General features: G+C 45.0%; 1 protein-coding gene across 8 annotated transcripts in view; it reads left to right on the plus strand.

Moving 5' to 3' along the window:
- PIAS2 (protein inhibitor of activated STAT 2) overlaps positions 1–22669 on the plus strand; it is a 150705-nt gene that overhangs the window by 121386 nt on the left and 6650 nt on the right. For 7 of the 8 annotated variants that reach the window (XM_029580543.1, XM_029580564.1, XM_029580524.1 and 4 more), the window contains exons 11-13: positions 3300–3471; positions 9148–9281; positions 16266–16303. In XM_029580543.1, coding sequence (XP_029436403.1) covers positions 3300–3471; positions 9148–9281; positions 16266–16303 — 344 coding nt within the window. Of the gene's footprint in view, positions 1–3299; positions 3472–9147; positions 9282–16265; positions 16304–17636; positions 18114–22669 lie in introns of those variants that run through there. The other variant, XM_029580580.1, reaches the window with a different exon arrangement.

Below are 22669 nucleotides of genomic sequence, written 5' to 3' on the forward strand. Positions count from 1 at the left end.
ACCAGCTGAGCCGTGTCTTCCAACCACACGAGTGGTCACTCGATCCTCTGGTAGCGACCTCTCTGTTTCACAAGTGGGGTTCTCCCCGCATAGACCTCTTTGCGTCCCCTCAGAACCACAAAGTGGACGATTCCTGCTCTCTCATTCGGAGCCAGCACTCTCGGCCGAGAGATGCATTCTCCCTCAAGTGGACAACCGGTCTGCTCTATGCATTCCCTCCACTCCCTCTTGTGTCAAAGACTCTCGTGAAGCTACGCCAGGACGGAGGAACCATGATCCTGATAGCACCTTACTGGCCATGCCAAGTATGGTTTCCAATACTCCAGGATCTCTCCATCCGCAGGCACATTCCTCTGGGAAAGGACCCGCATCTGCTTACTCAAAACGACGGATGCCTCCTCCATCCCAACCTCCAAGCCTTGTCCCTGACGGCATGGATGTTGAAAGGTTAGTCCTTCAACCATTTAACCTTTCAGATTCCGTTTCTCGGGTCCTGATAGCTTCACGAAAGCCTTCCACAAGAAAGTCTTACTCATACAAATGGAAAAGGTACACATCATGGTGCACTTCTCAGTCCCTTGATCCCCTTTCCTGTCCAATCTCCAAATTCTTGGACTATTTATGGCATCTCTCTGAATCAGGTCTTAAAACCTCTTCTATCAGAATGCATGTCAGTGCGGTAGCCGCCTTCCATAAGGGTATTGGGGGTAATCCTATTTCAGTACAACCCCTAGTAACACGCTTTCTTAAGGGCTTACTCCATCTAAAGCCACCCTTGCGTCCTCCGGCCCCATCCTGGGACCTTGACCTGGTTCTTGGTCGTCTAATGAAACCTCCTTTCGAACCTCTGCACTCCTGTGACTTGAAATATCTCACTTGGAAAGTGTTATTCCTTTTGGCTGTTACTTCAGCTCGCAGGGTTAGTGAATTACAGGCCCTAGTTACCTATCCGCCTTACACTAAGCTCCTGCAGGACCGGGCGGTACTTCGCACTCACCCTAAATTTTTACCTAAGGTAGTTTCGGAGTTTCATATTAATCAATCCATCATACTACCTATCTTTTTTCCCAGGCCCCACTCCAACTCTGGAGAACAGACCCTGCATACCCTAGACTGTAAACGGGCTCTAGCTTTTTACCTAGACCGTACAGTTTCTCACAGGAAGAGCACTCAATTGTTCGTCTCTTTCCATCCTAACAAGTTAGGACAACCTGTGGGTAAGCAGGCTCTTTCCTCCTGGTTGGCGGACTGCATTGCTTTCTGCTATGAGCAAGCTGGCATCCCCTTTCAAGACCGTGTTAAAGCACACTCTGTGAGGGCCATGGCGACGTCAGTGGCACACCTTCGATCGGTGCCGCTTCCTGACATCTGCAAAGCTGCAACCTGGAGTTCTCTGCATACTTTTGCAGCCCATTATTGTTTGGACAAGGCTGGAAGACAGGACTCCATCTTCGGCCAGTCTGTCTTGCGTAACCTTTTTCCAGCCTGATGTACCAACACCCTTCCACCTACCCGGTAGGGTGCGGATGCCCTTTCCCAAATTTCTCCTCAGTTGTTGTGCCTGCTGCACACCGTTGGGTACATTTGGTGCAAGTCAGGACATCCTCAGCTCGGTACTCACCCATTTATGAGGACAACCATCCTGCTTGTCCTGTGAGAAAGCAAATGTTGCTTACCTGATGTAACAGGTGTTCTCACAGGACAGCAGGATGTTAGTCCTCACGAAACCCGCCCGCCTCCCCGCGGTGTTGGGTTCGTTTTATTTTTACTTTCTAGGCACTGCCTGTAGCTTTGAAAATCAGACTGAAGGGAGACCCCTGCTGGCTGCAGGGTCAGTGCCTTGCTGGGCATGCCCAGTAGGGGCCAGTCAAAGTTCTGTTTAAACTTTGACAGAAGTTTTCCGTGGTGGGCTCCATCCTCGATGTCACCCATTTGTGAGGACTAACATCCTGCTGTCCTGTGAGAACACCTGTTACATCAGGTAAGCAACATTTGCTATCTAAGGCTATAATTGTGTGGTGGCTGAGGGAAACTATCAAGTCTACTTACATTTCTAAAGGGTGCCCATTGCCGGGGGGGTTAGGGGTGCACTTGATGCGTTCTCAGGTGACTTCCTGCGCTGAGTCACATCAGGTGTCTCCACATGAAATTTGCTGGGTGGCTACTGGGAAGTCGTTGCTCACTTTTGCTAAGCATTATCACTTGGATGTCGGGGCTCCGGCTTCCATGCGCTTTGAGAGTGTTCTATGAGCGGAACTCTCTACATCCCACCCAAGTTAAGGGATGCTTAGGTACATCCCAGGATTCTGGACTGATCTGGGTATGTACAGGGAAAGGAAAATCTGTTCTTACCTGCTAATTTTTATTCCTGTAGTACCACATATCTGTTCAGAGACCCGCCCACTTATTTGGGGGGGGGGGGGGGAAAGAGTCTGCCGCTTGTACTGTTGCTTTGTATATAGTGTGGAGTTGGAGGGTTTCAATGCTGATCATTTATGTTAAATTTGGGAAAAGTTTTCGGTTGTCTTTTTAGGCAACTTCACCTTTTCCAGCTCATTGGAGGAGAGCGAGTTTGCTTAGAAGCTTGCTTAGAAATTTATGGTTGCTGTCATCTTGACATGGGTACAGGTCAGTACTGAGGGACTGCAGGTGGCACACTGGGTTATGTACAGTGTCAGTGAAACTTTCTGTCTCCATCTGCTGGCAGGGAGGCAAAACCCAGGAGTCTGGACTGATCTTTGGTACTATAGGAAAGAAAGGTAAGAACCAATTTTCCTTTATAATGAGTAAAGTATCATTAGCTAATTTTGACAGTGATCCAGTAAGAGTCTGTATGAGAAACTACCCTATATACTGTAAAATGTTTCTAACTCTTTTGATTCAAATTCTTAAGCAATAAAGTCTGAGAAAGCAGGAATGATGGTGACTATTACATGGTTGAATTTGAGTTTATTCTTACCTTTAGTTTGTTTTTATTAAATAAGTAATACAAATTTAAACAATATATTGGGCCTGCATGAGCCAGAAGCAAACTTCTGGGGTTTTTTAGGCATCATGCCAGTTTTGCCAACTCTTCCTTCTGGTAGAGTGAGACTTTCTTCTTTTACTGTAATTAAGCTTATAATACCACCTCATTAGAACATTCCAAGTCATATTTTCAGCAGCCACTATAGAATGACCATAAAACTATGCCAGTTTATGGGAAGATTTCCACACAATGTGTAAACCAGTGGAAGCTCTGGCAGACAGATTTCAGCCTGTGTTTAGTCCATTTTTATTGAAATATTTTCCTTTTGCAGGTTCCAGTGTTATCAGCAAACCTTGTTCCACAAAAGTGACCAGTGAGATAAACCAGAAGAAAGTAGATGTTATCGATTTGACAATAGATAGTTCTTCAGATGAAGAGAGAGAGCCTCCTGCCAAAAAGAAATGCATATTTATGACTGAAGCCCAGGGGAGCCCAACCAATGGGTTAGTTATTTCAAAGATAATGAATTTTTTCACTTGTAAATGTTATCTTCAGAACATAATTCAGAGTTCACTAAAACAGCTCTTTGAATTCACATTTTGCACTGCAAGAAGAAGACCTAGACTTGGTTTGTTGGCTCAGGTGCTTGCTTCTTCAGAGTAGGGGGGTAGCACTCTGTGCACCTGGGATTGAATTGAGCAAAGTATGCTCATATAACATTGGTCATAAAGTAACATCAGAATGAAACTGCACAAGGGGATCAACATGCATTCTTTCCACCATAGGAAAAGTAGGTGTATTTAAAGATGGGGTGAGGTCAGAGGAGGCAAGAGCATGCTTAGTTTTTACATTTTCTAAGCTGTCTGCATTGGTTTTTCAGAAAAAAGTATCTGCAGAAAAAGAGGTGCATGTCTCTGCACGTACATTTTCCCTAAGCAATTTTCAAAAGGAAAGTGTGTGCAGACTTTGCAACAATCCACATAGTTTTGAAAATCGCGCTTAATGCTAATCATTTTATCACCGCCAGCCAAGCACAGGAATAGGAAAGTATTATAACTTTCAGTGTTACAAGCTGTTTTGTTTAAGTTTAAAAAAGAAAAAAGGTTAAGGCTGGCGCGAGTGCAGGGCCATTCGGGCAGTGTTTTTGCCAGCAAGAGTAGTTTACATCGAGGAGAGGGGAATTGCTGTGTTCCCTGTACGTACCAGGATTAGTCCAGACCGTGGGTTATGTCCCCTTCCAGCAGATGGAGTCGGAGCAAAAACTGAGAGGGCAGTCCCTCATGATTGGTGCGTCCTCTGTAAACCTTCAGTATTTCTCTGACTCCAGCAGATTCGGGTTGCACCTCTCCCATTTTCTTTCTGTGAGAATAGTCTTTGATTTATTTCTCCTGTTTTCTTGTTAACACTTTTTACTTGGATGGATCTTATTTAAAAAAAAAAAAAAAAAAAAAAAAAGGAAAGGCAAAGGCTTTTCATTGTAGCTTTGCTATACTTTCTATGGGCTCTCCTGCTGCAGGTTTGCAGGCAGAGCTTTCATTCGGTGGCAGACCTGTCATCTTTTTTTATTTATTGCTGTATAGTTTTGAGGGTAAGCTTGTTAACTTTCCTTTTACAGGGCTGTCATTTGCTGCCTTTAGGGGTGAAGATGGTGGTCCAAACTCTCCCTCTCTATATCGACCCGCTGCCCGGAGATGTCGTTTCCTCAGGGCAGCCCCTAAGCTTAAGAGACGCGACATCCCTCTGGCTTGGGAAAAAAAAAAAACAAAACCCGGAACGGGTTGTTAAAGTTAGTCAGGCAGCACAGGACTTTGGTTTTGTTCCTGCTATCGAAGGTTTTCAGAGGTCTGGGTTCCAAGCCCTTCTTTACTTGCACCCATGCCACGGCTGACACAATGCAGCGCCTGGGGGGGAGCCCAGATCGCGGCTCTCCCGGGAAGGCCTGTGTGCTCCGTGCCTCCCTGGCGGGGAGGGCACCTCTAGCCCTAGAGGGCGGTGTGTTTCGCATGCAAATGTGCGCCAGGCTGTGAGAAGGTCGCCCCCGTTCAATGCGGGAACGGCAGCCATCTTGGATCCACTACTTGCATCTCCAGTGCTGCCTCCCAGGGATTCATACCCAGACGGACCTCATTCTCCTCTGGTTCTCTTTCCGGCATACCTCCCCGACGCAGGACCCGCTGGCCATCCCTGCCCCGGAGCCTTTTTCCACAGAATTTATTCTGCTGATGCATGGGGCTTATTTAGCAAGGCTCAGCCAGCACCAGATTGCGGTTTTTGCTCCCCCTCTTCCTAAAGTGATCAGTCTGGGGGAATTCCCAGACATGGCAGGGGGGCCTCTGGGATCGGTACAGTCACGGCCTGGTACAGCACCAGTATTCTGGCCCTGCTGTTCCAGTGGCCCTGTCGGGATCCTCTAGGGTTCAGCTGGTTGCCCATGCAACTGGTCCTGACCCTCCACCCCCTGCAATGGACCCTGATCTAGATGACCAGATGCCCTTGGCACAAGTCGAAGGGGATATTCCTCGGGTTTTACACCTTTTCCAGAGTGATGAGATGATTCCGCTTATCATACATGTCCTGGCCGGATTAGATATTGAGGCTCCCCAGGAGGCTCCTGCCACCAGCACTGCACCGAAGAGAGGGGATCCCATCCTACTAGGGCTCAAGCCACCTTCGAAGACTTTTTCCTTTTCATCCTATGCTCCTCCAATTGCTGTTCAGGGGGTGGGAGACTCCGGAGGCCTCTCTGCGGGTTGGCAGAGTGATGGACAGACTCTATCCCTCCCTTGGAGTCCCTGGAACTACTTAAGGGTACCGAAGGTGGATGCGTCTGTATCCGCAGTCACGGCCTGGACCCCTATTTCTGTGACTGGAGGAGCAGCCCTCGGGGATTTGCAGGGACCACAAACTTGAGGTGTATTTGAAGAGAGTGTTTGAGGCGTCCGCCTTGGGAGTTCAGGCTGCTATTTGTAGCTCCCTGATGCAGCGTGCATGACTCCGGTGGGTCCAACAACTACTCGGGACTTAGGACCTGCCTCCAGGGGAGGCACATCAGGCGGAAAGGCTAGAAGCCGTCATAGGGTATGGCGCGGACGCGCTATATGATCTTCTCCGGGTGCTGGCCAGATCTATGGTTTCTGTAGTCTCAGCTCGGCGCCTCCTCTGGCTCAGGACCTGGCCCGCGGATTCCTCCTCCTAGTCTCAACTCGGCTTCCCTTCAAGGGTAAGTTGTTGCTTGGAAAGGAGATGGAGCAACTTAAGTCGCTTCGGGAGCACAAGGTACATTAAGTTACCGAAAGATCGTCCTCTGAGATCTAGAATGTACAGCTCCGCGAACCGTTTCAGAGGACAACGGCACTTCAGCCAGGTGCGGCCAGTGTCCCACAGGCCTCCCTCATCTAGATCGCAGTCCTGGTCTCATTTCTTTTGGGGATGAGGATCAGCCCGAGTCACCCTCGCCCAAGAGACTGCCACTACATCTTCACAATGAAACATTGCTGGCCCACTCTTCGATTCCCCGGATAGGAGGACGCCTGTCGGTCCTTCTACGAGGAGTGGGGTCACAATTGCCTCAGACCAGGGCGTCCTAGATATTCTACCAGCGTGGTTACGCTTTAGAATTTGCTTGACCTCTCAGACAGATTTGTTTTTTCTCCGTGCGGACTAAGGAAACAGGGCGCAATACGTCTGATGCTAGACCGCCTCCTGGATCTGGGAGCCGTTCTTCCGGTGCCACTACCGGAACAAGGATTCAGCCATTATTCCGTCTACTTCGTAGCCCCCAAGCAAGAAGGCTCCTTCCAGCCGATCCTGGATCTCAAGATTGACAACAGGACGCTCAAGATACCACACTTCAGGTTGGAAACTCTGCGCTCAGGGATTGCTGCAGTGCACGGGGAGAGTTCCTGGCATCCTTGGATTTGACGGAGGCTTATCTTCATATCCCCATCCTGAAGGAGCATTTGCTTCAAAATTTTGGGGCAGCACTTACAGTTCCAGGCCCTATCTTGTTTGAAGAGCAAAACTGTGACCTTCTGTACATTTTGCTCATTCATAGGCAATGTCTAAAACACTGCTGCCATTTTTAAAGATCCAATGGCAGGAAAACTGCTCAGCTAATTAGTAGATATTTAAAAAATACTAATATTATAAATACATTTTTTATCCAATATCAGTGTGCACCATTCTTTTGACTCATTCAAACCGTTTGGAAGGTACTATATTTAAAACATAAATCCAGAGAATTACAGAAACATCACCTCTTGGTAACTGTACGTACAACTTGCAATTCAGTCCATTTTAAATCTGGAAAGGCACATTTCTTCTCAAAGCAGTGCTGTACAACAAGTGCATTAATTCTGGAAGTCTTAATACAGCCTCAATGCTTGATTAAACACACTCGGATCAGTTGATTTAATGCATCCTACATAAATCAATGGGCCCAAGCACTTTAATAATACGTTTTTCATGATGCAATCTGAAAAATGTTTCCAACGTACAATGTATCCTGAAGTAGGCTGTTGCCACTATGTGCCTTGCACATGTCACACCAGTCGCAAGGGTGATGGCCAGATCGCATGGAGGACTTATCTGACTGTAAAGGGAGAATGGCCCTCACCACCTACTCACGTGTCACCTAGATAGGATTATAGACAGTGCTGGGGATGAGCTTTGCTGTTGTGGTACATGTGGGCACCAACGACATAGGTTCTGGAAGCCAAATTTAGGCTTTTAGGTAGAAAGCTGAAATCCAGAACCTCGAGGGTAGCATTCTCTGAAATGCTCCCTGTTCCACATGCAGGTCCCCAGAGGAAGGCAGAGCTCCAAAGTCTCAATGCGTGGAAGGCGGAGACTTTTCCGAAAAGAAAGGCTCCACCTTAACCAGAGTGTAACCGTGCTGGTGGCATTAACTTAAAAAAAAAAGCAGCTTTTAAACTAGACCAATGGAGAAAGCTGACAGTCTCTCAGCAGCTCATAATTCGGAGGAGTTATCTTTGAAAGATACTAATGAGATAGGAGAGTTACAGCATCCCAACAGAGAGGTTCCAATAAAAGAAAAAGTAGTCTATGTGCCTAGAAGTAAAGAATCACCTGAGCTAAATAATTCCAAATTATCCCTATAAACTGAGAAACAGGTTGTTAATACAAACAAAAACGCACTTTGAAATGTCTGTATGCCAATGCTAGAAGTCTAAGAAGTAAGATGGGAGAGTTTAGAGTGTATAGCAGTGAATGATGAGAGACATAATTGGCATCTCAGAGACCTGGTGGAAGGAGTTTAATCAAGTTAATCAAATTAGTCAGTCACACACATATCCACAATACTTTCGAGGAAAATACTGAAGAGCTGCACTTCCTGCAGGGGTATATGTACTAGGGCTGATGTCAAATTGAAATCTGATCCATCTCCAACTGCTATGACGAGTACACTATACCCATTGGTCCTGAGTCCATCTGTCTACACTAAGGAAAACGAAATTATCAGTTAAGTAATTTCTCCATTACTAGCCAGCTGCATTTAAATGGAAATTGGTGATGGCAAATGTTGTTCTACAGGCTGACAGTCAGCATCCTCTGTGATATGAAGGTCATATTAATATAATCTTCATTTCAGCAACACAATGTAATTTTGATTTGGACTGTCCCTAAAGTATATGCTACTGATTAATTAAAAATGTTGATAGCAGGAGATAGCCTCCCTTTTGGCCTATTTAACTACCTATCTGTACAACCTAATATGAATTTACACTTACTTAAATTTTCTGCTCTCTGTACCTGTAAGTAAATCGCCTAGAACTACCAATAAACTGGCACGAACTAAAAGCAAAATAAAAAAATTTTCTATAAATGAAACATTGGAAGGCAACCCTAGGATTCCCATCTTTGTGGCTTTATTGTAGCTGCTTTATCCAAGAAAGCAAAATTGCAAGTCCATACAGTCTGGTTCTCTAATCTTTTTTCATTAGTAGCTTAGCTAAATATTGAAATGAGCTCTGGGTCTGAAGGTATATGAGAAATCACTGCATGCTTAGAAAGATTTTTCCTAGGCAAATCTGGAAAAAATCAGTTTCTCATTCACTGCTGTCAGCAGAACACCTGTTATGGGTAAGCAATTTCTCTTTATCATCTGTTAATTGCTAGTTACGTTATTGGCAATGTCTTATTTTTTTCTTTTATAACAGAGTCCTAACATATCAAACATCTGGAGTGCCAAGTATGACGATGATTGACCCCACTGCTATGCCTCCATCGTTATCAGAGTACTCTGTGCCGTTCCATCATCCACCAATATCGAATATTTCAGCAGATTTACCAGGTAAGCAAAAAATTTTTTAACTAGATTATTGACCTTTTATTTCTACACATTACGTGGTAGATGGAAAAGAAAGGAGATCCTTCTCTTATTGACTGATCAGTAGAGCTGCTGCCTCTAGAGCAGAAACTGAGAAAATGATGGCAGTGAAGGACCATAAAAGCCCATCTAGTTTGCCTGTTCCCAATGCAATACTGCAAAGTCTGCCTGATCTGTCTTTACCCTAAGTCAGTCTCGTATCTAAGGATCATCATGCTTGCTGAGTACATTGCCAACGAAAATCACCATTCCCTCACAGTGGCACTCGGTTGTGTATTTGAATCCTCAGGTGTTGTGTGGAAGAACTAAGTAAATAAAATTACAAAGTCACTAATTTGTTGCTTGCTTTCAGAATACAAAATATTTAAAAAGTGCAGAATTTAGATTTGATGTGAAACTTCATTAGGTAGCTCAGTCGATGCAGATTAAAAGGAAAAATAACACCTGTTCACTGCTTAATATTTTAAAATAATCCCTTGCAAGTATTCATACCCACCATGTAGTAATTAAAACCAATGGGCATTGGGTGCATGATGATTTACAACATATTTGTGAACCTGGCTTCTCAGAGGAGTTTAATGGGAAGTGAAGGGCAATAACCTTCAGACTTTCAACAGTATCTTTAATTGGTCCACAGAGTTAGTATTACTTGCGATATGCACGTTGGAGTATTCTACAGGTCCATTCCCAGATCAGTCCAGACAAATGAGTGTTGCATCCCTACCAGCAGATGGAGGCAGAGAACAAAAACTCTGAGGCACTGTTACTTATCTGAACGTGCCACCTGCAATCCTCCTATTCCCTCTCTCTCCAGCAGATGGTTGAAGTGCAAATCTGCAGTTCTGACTGAAAGTTAAGTTGGGGAGATAGTGACAGTTTTTTTGACTGAGAAGCTGGATTAGCTCCTGAGGTGGCTTTGTGGGCCATCCCTCAGGTTGCCAGGTGACCGGGGGTTGGTAGCTCTTGGCTGGCATAGTCCATTGCTATCCAGAGGCCTTGATAGCCAGGGGACTGGCACCCTCTCTGCCACCAAGTTTCCCTCCTGCCATCCGCTGTCTATCAGGGTAGTATCCTTTCGTTCTGGTAAATTGTTTTACTAAAAAAAAAAAAAAAAGGATCTGGTTTGGAGACTCAGTTTGTGATTTGGGTGACCGGGATAGTTAGCAAGCGGGAGCTTGTAGGAGAGTCTATGGGTGTTTTTTTCCCTAGTGGGGAAATCTTTGGTGTGAGGCAAGGCCTGTTCACAAGTCGCCCGGGCTGTCGCGATCAGCTGTGCGCTGTTCAGGCCAACGCGATTGCATGGCTCATTGGGGCAGCCACATGGTGCGGCCTACTTTTGTGTCATTGCGCTCAAGCAGTGCTGGCTTTTTGGATCCGCGTGACTCATGGTGTCTTAACAGCCCGTAGCGGCTTGCAGGGCCTGCAAACTCTGATCGTCCCGGCTTAATTACCTCTCCCTATGTACCGGTGTGCATCGAGGAGGAGGGAGCCTCTGCAGGAGGATCAAGAAGAGGAGGGCCTCCAGGGTGTCAGGGTCTGTGGCTGTGGCCCCGGGTGAGGGCCCACCATTTCAGCCACACCCATGGGGGATTGCATTAAGGGCCTCCATCCTGCCAGGAATCCGGTTATTTCCCCCTCCTCCTTCTTATGGTGCAGGATTACTGAGGGAGGATCAGGAGGCGGAAGAACGGACTCGGAAGCAAAGCCTCGTCATGCAGGGTACCCCAGATCCAGAGGAGTTTTCTCTGAAGTTGTCCTGCTGTTGCATAGAGCCTTCCTGGCCAGGAGGAGTCCAGGAGAGAAGAGATCCAGAGAGAGGTGACCCATTGCCTCTTCCAAGCAGCCAAGGATGGCGTTGGTGGGAGGTCTGGAGATCTGCTCAGTGCCTGGGTTTGCAGTGAGCAGGAGCTGAGGCAATCCCAGGGATCTGGATGACTCTGCGATGCAAGAGGATCCTTCTCCGCCACAAGGGGCAGATCTGGATAGAAGTCAGAATCCTGATTCGAAACAAGGATAATCTTGATCTGGATGAGGGCCTGTGGCAGAAGGGGATGACCCTCGGGTAGTCAGTCTGTTTAAAAAAGAGGAGCTGCCGCCTGCTCATCCTCATGTGTTGGAAGAATTGGGGGGTTAAGCTGACTCAGGAAGAGTCTGACAATGAGAGTGAATCGGATCTGAATGGGCTACGTGGTCCACCCAGTGCCTTTCGTTGCCTAAGAAGATTCAGAAGCTGATTAGCTGGAGTGGGGTTCCCAGAAGCAGACTTGAATGTTGGTAGGACTATGGTGAAGCTTTTATCCTTTGAAGAGAGAATCTGGATCGCGTAAATTTCCTAAGGTGAATGTAGCAGTCTCTTCAGTGAACTAAGACGACTACAATTCCGGTGTGGGTTTTGCTGCTCTGAAGGATGTTCAGGACCGCAAGTTGGAGATTCAACTGAAGCGCCTGTTTGAGGTTTTCTGCCTTAAATCCTGTAGGCCGCGGTGTAGGCAGCTTGATGCAGTGTGCCTGCTTGTGCTGGGTTAAGAAGGCACAAAAGCAAGCTTCTACCAGGATGCTCAGCCCCATGCATTCGGCTCGTTGGAGGCTGAAGTGGCATATGTGTTTTATGATTTGGTGCATTCTTCCACTAGGAGCATGGTCTCTGTGGTGCTGCACGCAGGCTGTTGTGTTGCACAATGGTCAGTGGACATATGGTCCAAGTTCCAGCTGTCTAATCTTCCCTTTAAGGGAAGCTTCTGTTTGGGGAGGATCTGGATCAGTTTATGAAGTCTTTAGAGGAATCCAAAGGGTCTAGATTGCCTAAGGATAAGAAGAGTAAGTTCTTCCCATTCCAGTCCCATTTTTGGGATTCGTGGCGGTTTCATTCTGGCAAGAAGGCCTCTGCTTTGGGACCAAAACGGTTGGGGCATCAGCAGTCCTTTTGGGGAGGAGGACCAGAGGAGGAAAAGTCCTCTCAATGAAGCCAGGCTCGCCCACTCCTCAGTGGAAGCAGTAGGAGGCAGGTTGTCCCTCTTTTATGAGGAGTGGGCAAAGATTACCTCGGACTGGTGGGTTCTGGAGGAAGTAAGAGACAGCTATGCCTTAGAATTTTCATGCCCAGTCAGGGAAGCCTTTCTAGAATCCCACTGCTTATCGCAAAGCAAACGTGAAGCAGTGGAAGGGAGTTGCAGTGATTACTAAGCGTAGGCATGATAGTTCCTGTCCCACTTGGGCGAGCAGGCGGGTAGGTACTCCATTTATTTCTTGGTTTCAAAGAAGGAGGGCACCTTCTGTCCCATTCTGGATTTACTAAAGGTAAACGTAGCCTTCCGGGTTCCCGCGTTTTTCATATGGAGATGTTGCATACGGTGATTTGCATGCAGTCCGCAAAGGAGAGTTTCTGCCCGTCCTTGGATCTGACCGATGCTTACCTCCATATTCCATTTGAAATGAGCATCTGAAGTTTCTGCAGTTTATGGTGCTGGTCAGCACTTGCATGTTTCGAGCTCTTCCTTTTCAGATTGGCTATGGCTTCCTGAAACCTTCACAAAGGTGATGGTGATAGTGCCAGCATTCTTGAGGCGAGAGGGATTTTGGTCCATCCATATCTGGACAATTGGCTCATTTGGGCAAAGACAGAAGAGTGCGGTTGGCCATTCAGTGGGTAATGCACATCCTGAGTTCTCTGAGTTGGGTGATAAATTGTTCCATCTTAAGTTGTTGGAGTATCTAGGAGCTTGCTTCGATACCCGGAAAGGCAGGGGTGTTTCTGACAGTGAATAGGTTGTCTAAGTTCAGGCGCAGGTGATGGATCTAAGCCTCTCAGTACTAAAGGTCTGGGATTACTTACAGGTGCTGGGTTCCCATGGCCTCTACGTTGGATTTGGTTCCGTGGGCCTTTGCTCACATGCATCTGTTGCAAAAGGCGCTTTTTGTCCAGGTGGAATCGTTGGAGTATTCATCTGCTGTTACCTTCTTCTAGGATAATCCAGGTCCAGTCTTTCATGTTGGCTTCTCGCAGCAGAACCTGGAAAAGGGAGTGGACTTGGAGGCCCTGGACTGGGTGGTGATGGCCACAGATGCCAGCATCAAGGGCTGGGGAGTGGTGTTCCTGGGTCGTTCTGCCCAGGGTCTTTGGTCTGCAGCGGAGGTGTCCTGGTCAATCAAATCGTCTGGAGATGAGGGGCGGTGCAACAGGGCCCTGGGGGTGTTCCTGCCTTCAGTCGAGGGGCAGGTGGTTCGAGTGTTTTTGGACAATGCAACAATGGTGGCATACATCAACTGGACAAGGAGGGACGAAGAGTCCACACTGTGGCTTGGAGACACTGCTATTGTTTGTGTGGGCGGAGCGCCACTCTCAAGGAGGATTGCAGCACTCGCACATCACAGGAGTGGACAATGTGCAGTTGGATTTCCTCAGCAGGCAACAACTAGATCCTGGGGAGTGGAAACTGTCCCTGGAAGCCTGGAATTAAATCTGTGCAGGTGGGGCGTTCCTCATTGGACCTCATGGTGACGCAGGCCAATACAAAGATGTCATGATTTTTCAGTTGCAGAAGGGAGTCCGGTTCGGTAGGGCTGGACGCGCTGGTGTGCCTGTGGCTAACCATGGTTGTTCTGTATGTGTTTCCTCCTTGGCAACTTATCGGTCAAGTGTTGCGGCACATAGAGATGCACACAGGGACAGTGGTGCTGGTGGTTCGCTGATCTGGTGTATCTGGCAATAGACCAGCCTCTTCAGTTGGCTCAACCTGCCAGGATTTCTGAGACAAGGACCATATTTGGGATTGGGAGGATCACTTTTGTCTCGTGGCTTAGCTTTTGAAGGGCAGCAAAATGCGCCTCAAGGGATAGTCCAGAGCCAGTAATCTCCACTCTGCTCCAGGTTAGGAGGCTGCCTACGTCTGACGTATGTCAGGATTTGGAAGGTGTTTGAGTCCTGGAGTCTTCAAACAGCGGCTGGACCCTCTGTCAGTGGGAGTCCATCAATTTTGTCCTTTCTTCAACAGGGCTTGTCCAAAGGCCTAGCCTATAGTTTGCTCCGTGTCCAGGTTTCAACCTTGGGTTGTCTTAGGGGGAAATTGCGGGGGAGGTCTTTGAACTCTCATTCCGATGTAGTTCGCTTCCTGGAGGGGGTTAAGCATTTTGTGGCCTCCGGTTCGGAAAGTGTGTCTAGATTGGAACCTCATCTTAGTTTTGCGGGTTCTCTGTAGGGGCACCCTTTTGAGCCTTTAAGGCAAGCTTCTTTGAAGGACTTGATTTTGAAGACAGTTTTTTCTGGTTGCCACATGTTCAGCCAGGTGGATTCCGAAGCTTCAGGCACTATCTTGTCGAGATCCTTTTTTGCGTATTGCGGATGATAGGATGACGTTGCGTATGGTTCCCTTCCTTTTGCCAAAAGTTGTCGTCTTTTCCATGTGGAATCAGACGCTTCTGGATGTTTATCACGCTCTGTTGCATTAATTTGAAGGTCACTAATGGCTTCGGAGGTCGTATCATCTTTGTGTTATTTGGTAGAGGGAAAAAAGGAGAAAGCTTCTAAGGCTACAATTTCTAAATGGCTGAAGGGAGAACCATTTGCTCGGCCTATATTTGTAAGGGTCACGAATTCTGACTGGCCTCAAGGCAACATGCAGTCTCTTGTATGTAGTGTCAGTGTCCTCCCCCGAGAGATATGTAGGGCCATGGTGTGTCCCTCGCTTCAATACTTACACAACATTACTGGTTGGGACGTTTGGGTGGAAGAGGTTGGCGACTTTCAGTGAAAGTGTGTTAAGTGAGTGTATTTCTGGTTCCCGCCCAGAGTAGGGGGTGCTGGGTACATCCCACTTGTCTGGTCTGATCTGAGTATGAACAGGAAAATTGGTTCTTTCCTGCTATTTTAATTCCTGTAATAACACAGATCAGTCGAGAGACCCATCCCATTTGTTGCTGAAAGACTGAATTTCCAGGTGATTTTGTACACATATCAGAAATTTTACAATCTGTTCAGAGTTGTGTTTTTGGTTTTTGTTTTTTTTTTTTTAAGCAGTTATTAGAATGTTTCTTTTTGGAAGCATGTGAGTCCTCCAGTTTAGGGGGTTCCAACCCTGTGTTTCTGTTTCGCCCTGGAAGGGGGGAATGTTTTTCTATTCTTTGGCTTGGGTACAGGTCAATATGAGGGACTGTAGGTGGCACTCAGATATGTAGCAGTTTCCCAGAAGTTTTTGTTTTCTGCCTCTATCTGCTGGTAGGGATGCAAAACCCACTATCTGGACTGATCTGTGGTATTACAGAAACAAAAATTAGCAGATAAGAACCAATGTTCCTTTTTCTTTAAATTCATGATGAATTCCAGTTGTATGCTTGTTTGTTCATTGATGTAAACTGAATTCAGGTGCCATCAGTACTCTTAAAGAAGCCACTTTTATTGCTGAATTCTCAGGTTTTAGACTTAATGTGTGAGGTAATAGGTTTCTAGCAAACATTTCTTTGAATTTCTTAAATTGTTGTAGTGTAGAATTCTAGTAGCTATATTGAGAAAACTGGAGCGTTTGTAGGTTGGGATACTTTTTAGATGTTTGAATTATCACTGCTTTACATTACACAACTTGCTGTCATCCTGGTATAGGTGTAGGTGCCAAATTATGATTCTGTAATTTCACTCGTAATGAAGTTAAACTAGTTACGGGAACAAGTTATCTGGAATCTTTATAGTTGTAATATCTTTTTAAAAAGACCAACAAAATGTTTTTAGTACATGAGTTTTACAGATCTCATAGGCCTCTTCAAATGACATCTGAGGCTTGTAAAACTCATTTACACCACAATTAAGCATCTGTATCATGGATGAGGGCATGCTGTGATTCAAGAATTCAAACTTTCTACTCCCAAATGTAACTGCTAGAAAGTGGTGTTGCTGTATGCTATGTTCAGTCTTTATCAGTAAAATACCAGGAGTGATATTAATATAATTTATCTGTTTAGGCCTGGACTTACTTTCATTAATTCCAGTTGATCCACAGGTAAGTGCCCTGTCTTGAAATAGTTTTAAATGGTAAAAATAGAAGGTTATAATTGTTCAGAAAAATCAGACATTTTTTATTTGATTTTACATTTGAAAAACATGTGCTATAATTTGGACTGTGCCATCATTAAGAAATTAAAATGCTTCTAAGGCAGGAAGGAAGTGTTTCAAATTTGCTGTGAATTGTATTCTTATGTATTTTAGCCAGTCATGACATCTTTCTGGGCGTAAGAGTCCTGCTTCAGGATGCTGACACACAGTAGCTCAGCTTTTGCTTTTCTGTTCCAAAATACTCATGAGAGACCGACTTTGACAAAAAGGGAGATGGCTCCCCCCAGACCATTTATACATTAAGGGATCAAATTGAGTTTTAGACACCTAAGGAGGATTTTCAGCTGAATTTATGCACCGTGTTTCTATTTGAACCTTAGAATCCTAAAATTAGGTCTGCAATTCATTTGCCTAGGCTTAGGCATTTAATTTAGGCATCTATGTGTGAAAGTCATTGTTAGACACCTAACATTTTTACTTGCCCTAATTCCACCCACATTGTGTCCAGTTTTAGGCACCTAAATTTGTGTCTGGGCCCCAGTCAATTTCCAAAGTTAGGTGCCTAAACTCTTTGAAAATTGACCACAATGTCTATGCCTTAAATTTCCTTAACACATTTACATTGTTTTTAGCATTTTGCCCCGTTTGGATCATCTGAGGTGATATGTTGTGAAGGGATTGCAAATATTTACCTCTATTTTAGTGTCATTTCCAACCCCCCTCCCCTTACTTTCTTATTAGTAACATATGAAACTAACAGTAAAATAATACCTAGTCAGAATTTTATCATATACATTCAAGTGTTACAAGTTTGCACACCTGAATGGCCTATTTGAGCCACACCCAGCTGGGAGTACATCTTGCAGTCCATGGGGAAGTCAAGTGTTCTTGAACTAATGCAAGCAGATAGATACTTGCCCTCCTAGGGACCTTTACCAGCACTTAAAGTAAAATTGGGTCATTGTCTTACATATATGGGCATTATCTGTCCACAGTCCAGTGTTTTACCTTGAAAGGCATTCTTCAGATATTATCCATCTGAATTACTGAGGCCTATGTATCAGGTCAGCACATTATTTCATGATCTTTTCCAAGTTTAGGAAATGGCTTGCCACATTTCATAGTCATCAATGAGGCTTAACTTCATAGACTTCAGAAACGACTGCCGAAAGCATCTGTTTAGGTTGTGTCACAAATTTCTCAGGTTCTGAAAGCACCTAGCCTTGGCCACACAATGCACACTAGATGTATGTATATATATATTTTTCTTTACTTGGCAGGTTCCTTCTGCTCCTTTAGGCTTCCAGCTCAATCAAAACCTGGAGTGGGAATTGGCAACATGAGCCTTCATCACAACTACCTGGAGATTTTTCCTGTATTGTAGATCCCACCCTCAAACATATGTAGTCTGGCCATTAGAGAGATGGTCCTGGGCCATGCACCAGATCTCTAGAACTCTAAAATCATGGGTCCTAAATCTAGCCACTAGGTTTCACCATTGCACAATTACTGACTCTCTGGAGTGACTGTGGAATGCTACCTCCTCAGCATCCTTAAGTCATAGCCAACCTGGGAAGCAGAAAACTGTGTCTATAATCAAACCCAGATTCCTTCATATGAACAGCACATAGCCACTGGCCCAGCCCATGTTGTGTATATATATCATAACAGCTGCACTGTTATTTCCTCTTTATATTTCTTAGGGAAGACGCGAGTTCAGATATTTTCCTATGATTATGTGCAGCATTGGGAAAGTTGCTCTGTCTTTTTGTCCCTGAATTATTCCCTTTGTAATTGGATATTAATAATAATTAAAGACTGTAATATTGACAGTAGCCAGATAGATACCATCATCAAGAATGAGAAGCTTCTCTTATAGACTTGTCTGGGATTAGAATGCAGTTATGTAACAGATCTTCACAGACAAACTAATAGTTAACTGCTTTCACAATGCCTGGAATAATCACTTAGGCAGTAACACTCCAAATCAAAACACCCTGAAACAATTGCAACTGGAATTTCACATCTTTTTAAACAAAATTCATATCTGACACAGAGTATAGAATTGTTTTCTGTTGGATGCAGTTTTAATTTCTCTGAGGACATGCTGGATGGCAGTCCTCGCACATAGGTGACATCATCAGATGAAGCCCAGCATAGAAGTTTGACTTAAAAGTTTCTAGAAACTCTGAGCAAGTTCTACTGGATATGTACAGCATATTATATTTCCATGAAGAGCCCCGTCAGTCTGTTTCCATGGAGCCCACCAGTCTCATATCTTTTCTCTGTCCTGTTTATCCAAGGTATTTTACTTACCAGGAATGCAGAATCTGTTCTTTGTGGGCCCTGCAGTCATCTCTCTCCCCTTTAGTTACTTTTTAGATGGGCTTTTGAGTGTTTTCTTTTTTTTTTAACGACCGCATGATGCACTGGACATGGTTTTTCCTGGCATTGTTTTTTTTTTTTATTTTGCTGCATTAATTTTTCGATCGATACCCCAGAAGGAGAAGAAAGCCATTAGCTTTGAAATGTACCCCCTGTGCGAAAGGGTGATGTCTATCATGGATCCCTATGATAAATGAGTCCTTTGCTTGGGGGCTGACTATGACAACTGGGGATATCCCCTCTGCCCCACTATGACCCCCTAGGTGTGACCATCCCAGCTTAACCTCATGAAAAAGCACTTTGGGTATCGTAAGTCTAGTTTATTGGCACCCGAGACATCTACATCGAGTGACCCTGGGGCTGCACTGTGACTGCTGGCGGAGCATCAGAATGGGCATCAAGCACCAGAAGACTCATCCCACCTGAAGAGAACAAAGTTCTGCCTCTTCAATACTGGCATTATAGATCTCCAATGACTTGCAGCAGGCGAAGGCCAAAAAGTATTGACCCCTGTCTCCTTCAATGTGCACTGCTGAGAATGGGAACATTTTGATGGCAGCCTTGAATCCCCTGAAGCATTCCCTGGGAACACAGTCAGTCTCTAAGGGTCCAGGTATCAGCCAGCAATATAACTCTTATGTCTCAGGAAGATGTGGCCTCTCCTCCTGCTTCCCAGGTCATGTTGACATCTGCCGTTTTTGAGAGAAGTTGGATAGGAAGATCCAGGAGGCCCTGGATGGTAAGACGCAGAGCCTTGATGCACTAGCATCAACGTCAGTGAAGTGACTGCAAGCAGACATCCAGCCCTTGCTGGAATCCATCTGGCATCTGTTGGAAGGGCCCTGATGCCAGTTTCTGGAGGGGAAGTGACATCGGGAACTGCTGCACTGATGATGATCTCCAGCCTATCAGTGGAGGAAACTTCTCCAATGTGCAGGAATTTATTGGAATCTAGACCTCAACAGGCAAATGCTGTCCTCTCTGAGGTCTTGTCTGCTAGACAGGTCCATATCCATAACATAACAGTCTGGATCAGACTCAGATGTTCCTGGGGGTTCAGCTATGGATCTGAGGATGGCTTTTATCGTGGGGGTCTACAGGTCTCTCCTCATACACCTTTCCTTCACCAATTTTGTCATTTATGTTGCAAAAGGAGGAAGAGTCCAGTGCTCCAGTCTGTGGAATCTCCAATGAATATTGTGGCTGTGCCTGTATATAAGATCCTTCAGGAGGCACAGATGAGAATGTGGGAGATCCCCCCTCTCTATGGCTCCTGCAACTGAGAAGGCAGACATGATATATCCAGAAGTGTTTGGGTAATTGCCAGGTTCTTATGGCCTGGTTGGCCTCTGTTGGAAACAGGATGCTGGGCTTGATGGACCCTTGGTCTGACCCAGCATGGCAATTTCTTATGTTCTTATAGAAGGATCCTGGATTTGAGAAGCAGCAGGTGCCTCTCCAATTGGTGGTTGAATCTACTCTCAAGAAGGGCAAGAGGTCTAGAACCTATTCCTTGGTGCCTCCATGGAGGAATTTTCATATTCTGGACTTGCTTGGGAAAAAGGTTTTTTAGGAAGCTATGCTCAGTGTCCACATAGTGTCCCGCCAGATCTTCATGAGCAGGTATATGCTCACTACCTGATATACTGAAGAGCAGTAGATAGAGTAGCTTCCTCAAAGTGTTATGCCTTGTACTCACTAGTGGACAAGGATGTGGACCGTGGTTTGCTCAAACTTGAGACACATCAATAGTCTCTGCAGTGGGTATTGGTGACCTCAGACCTAGGAAAGGATTTTCAGGAAAGGCTCACCAATGTGCCTTGCCATGGAGAGAATCTTTGTAGATCAGGTCAAGGAAGTAGTAGCTCAGATTAAAGACCACTTTGCAAAGCCTTACTACCTCTAGACTGCTATTCAGACCCAACCTCTTCAGCCAGGAGATATCCAAGTGGGGTGCCAAAGAGGCATTTCTATCAGCTGATGAAATATTTTCCTCTGCCCCCCCCTTGGTCTTGTCAGCAACAGTGTCCTCATGCTTATTCTAGTAGCAGAGTCCCAGTGCCACAGCTAGTACCACAGCCAAAACCTGGGATGGGGTTTTGACTAGATCAATATAGCTGGGATCCCATTATCTGTTCTAGAGGACCACCTTGTCAATGGGAGGCTAAGGTTGTATGTAAATTGTTGGCCTGGAATAACTTCAGATACTTGGGTCTTCGGCATAGTCCAAAGAGGATACAGTTGCACTTATGGGGTGCTACAAATGCCCACCAAAACCTTTTTGGTTGGTATCTTGGCATTAGAAATTGCTGCAAAACAAGTTCTCCCTCATAGAGGCCAATGCGGTCGAGCTCATCCCACCAAAAGAAAGAGGACAGGGATTTTACTCCTAAGTACTTCTTATCCAGAAAAACAGGGGTCTCTGTCCCATCTTAGACCTAAGGGCTTTGAACAAGTATCTGAGGGAAAAGTTCATTTACACTTATTTAGATTTATAAATCGTCTAACACTAAAAGGCCTAGGCGGTGAACAAAATAATATACACAATTTTAAAAAGTTAAATAAAACATACAATTAAAATAAAAAATTATATTACAATGATTTAAAAAATAGGAAATATTGAGTTAAAACAGACAAAGAACACAAGAGTTAATGATAAAACAAACTAACCATAGGCTTAATGATTGGGAAAGTCATCACTTATACCTGGGAATGAAATAGATCCGTTTGGGATCTGCCAGGTACATGTAACCTGAACTGGCCACTATTGGAGATAGGCTGCTGGCCTCTGTGGACATTAGTCTGACCCATCATGGCTTTTTTCATGTTCCCTAGGCATCCTCATTCCCTTTCTAGAAAAAAGGGACTGACTATATGCTCTTTAGATCTGACACCCACATTGAGATATTTTCAGGTCACAGGAAGTATCTCAGATTTCTGGTAGGAAAACACCTCCATTATTGCATAATGCTTTTCAGTCTGGTGTCGGCGCCACATGTATTCACAAAATGTCTTGTGGTGGCAGTGTACCTATGCTAATTGGGGGTGCATGTGTTTGCCTACCTGGATGATTGGCTAGTGATGAGCACATCTCAAGGCAATGCTACAGAATTAGTGAGCAAAACCATACAGATGTTGGGGTTACCAAAGGATGTCATAAACTATTCCAAATCCTACTTGAGTCCATCTCAATTTATAGGAGTGCAGCTTGACATGACTCAAGTGAGAGCCTTTCTCCCACAAGGGAGAGTTTCCACATTAATATCCACAGTGAAGAGGATAACAATGAGTTGGCAAACATTTAGTATGAGTCCTATTGAGGTTGGTGGGCCTCACTTAAACACGTCTTCACATGAGAAGAGCCCAAGGGATCCTCAGATTACTGTGGAATCAAGCCACTTAAGATCTTTAGGACAGCATCCACATCAGGGGCGGATTGTGGGAAAATAGTGACCCGGGGGATTTTTCTCCATACTGGCCCATGGGTACCCAATTACACATACAATTTGGTGAGTCACCAAATACAGAATAAAGGGACCATAAAATATACACAAAAATGCACAGACAAACTGAACTGGAAATCCCAACAAGTTAGACTGTATGTAATGCAGCAAAGGAAAAACAGAAAATATAATCATTCCTCATAAAACATCAAACAAAATCAAGAACTATAAAACATCACAATAGGAAAATCATACTTAAAATATATATTTCAAAACTGCTGATGAACAGAACCTCCAGTAATTTAACTCAGGGAAATTTTCAAAAATTTGTATATAACACCAATAAAATATTTCAAAAAGAGCAGACATCAAATAATATTCAATAATTAAAACTAATAAGGATTTTAAAAAGGCCATGCTGTTCCCTTCTGTGGGAGCTCTTGATTTCCAGTCACCCTGATATTGTTGAGGATTAGGAGGTTATC

The sequence above is a fragment of the Rhinatrema bivittatum genome, chromosome 1 (genome assembly GCF_901001135.1).
Source record: "Rhinatrema bivittatum chromosome 1, aRhiBiv1.1, whole genome shotgun sequence".
In the NCBI taxonomy this organism is placed as follows: domain Eukaryota; kingdom Metazoa; phylum Chordata; class Amphibia; order Gymnophiona; family Rhinatrematidae; genus Rhinatrema; species Rhinatrema bivittatum.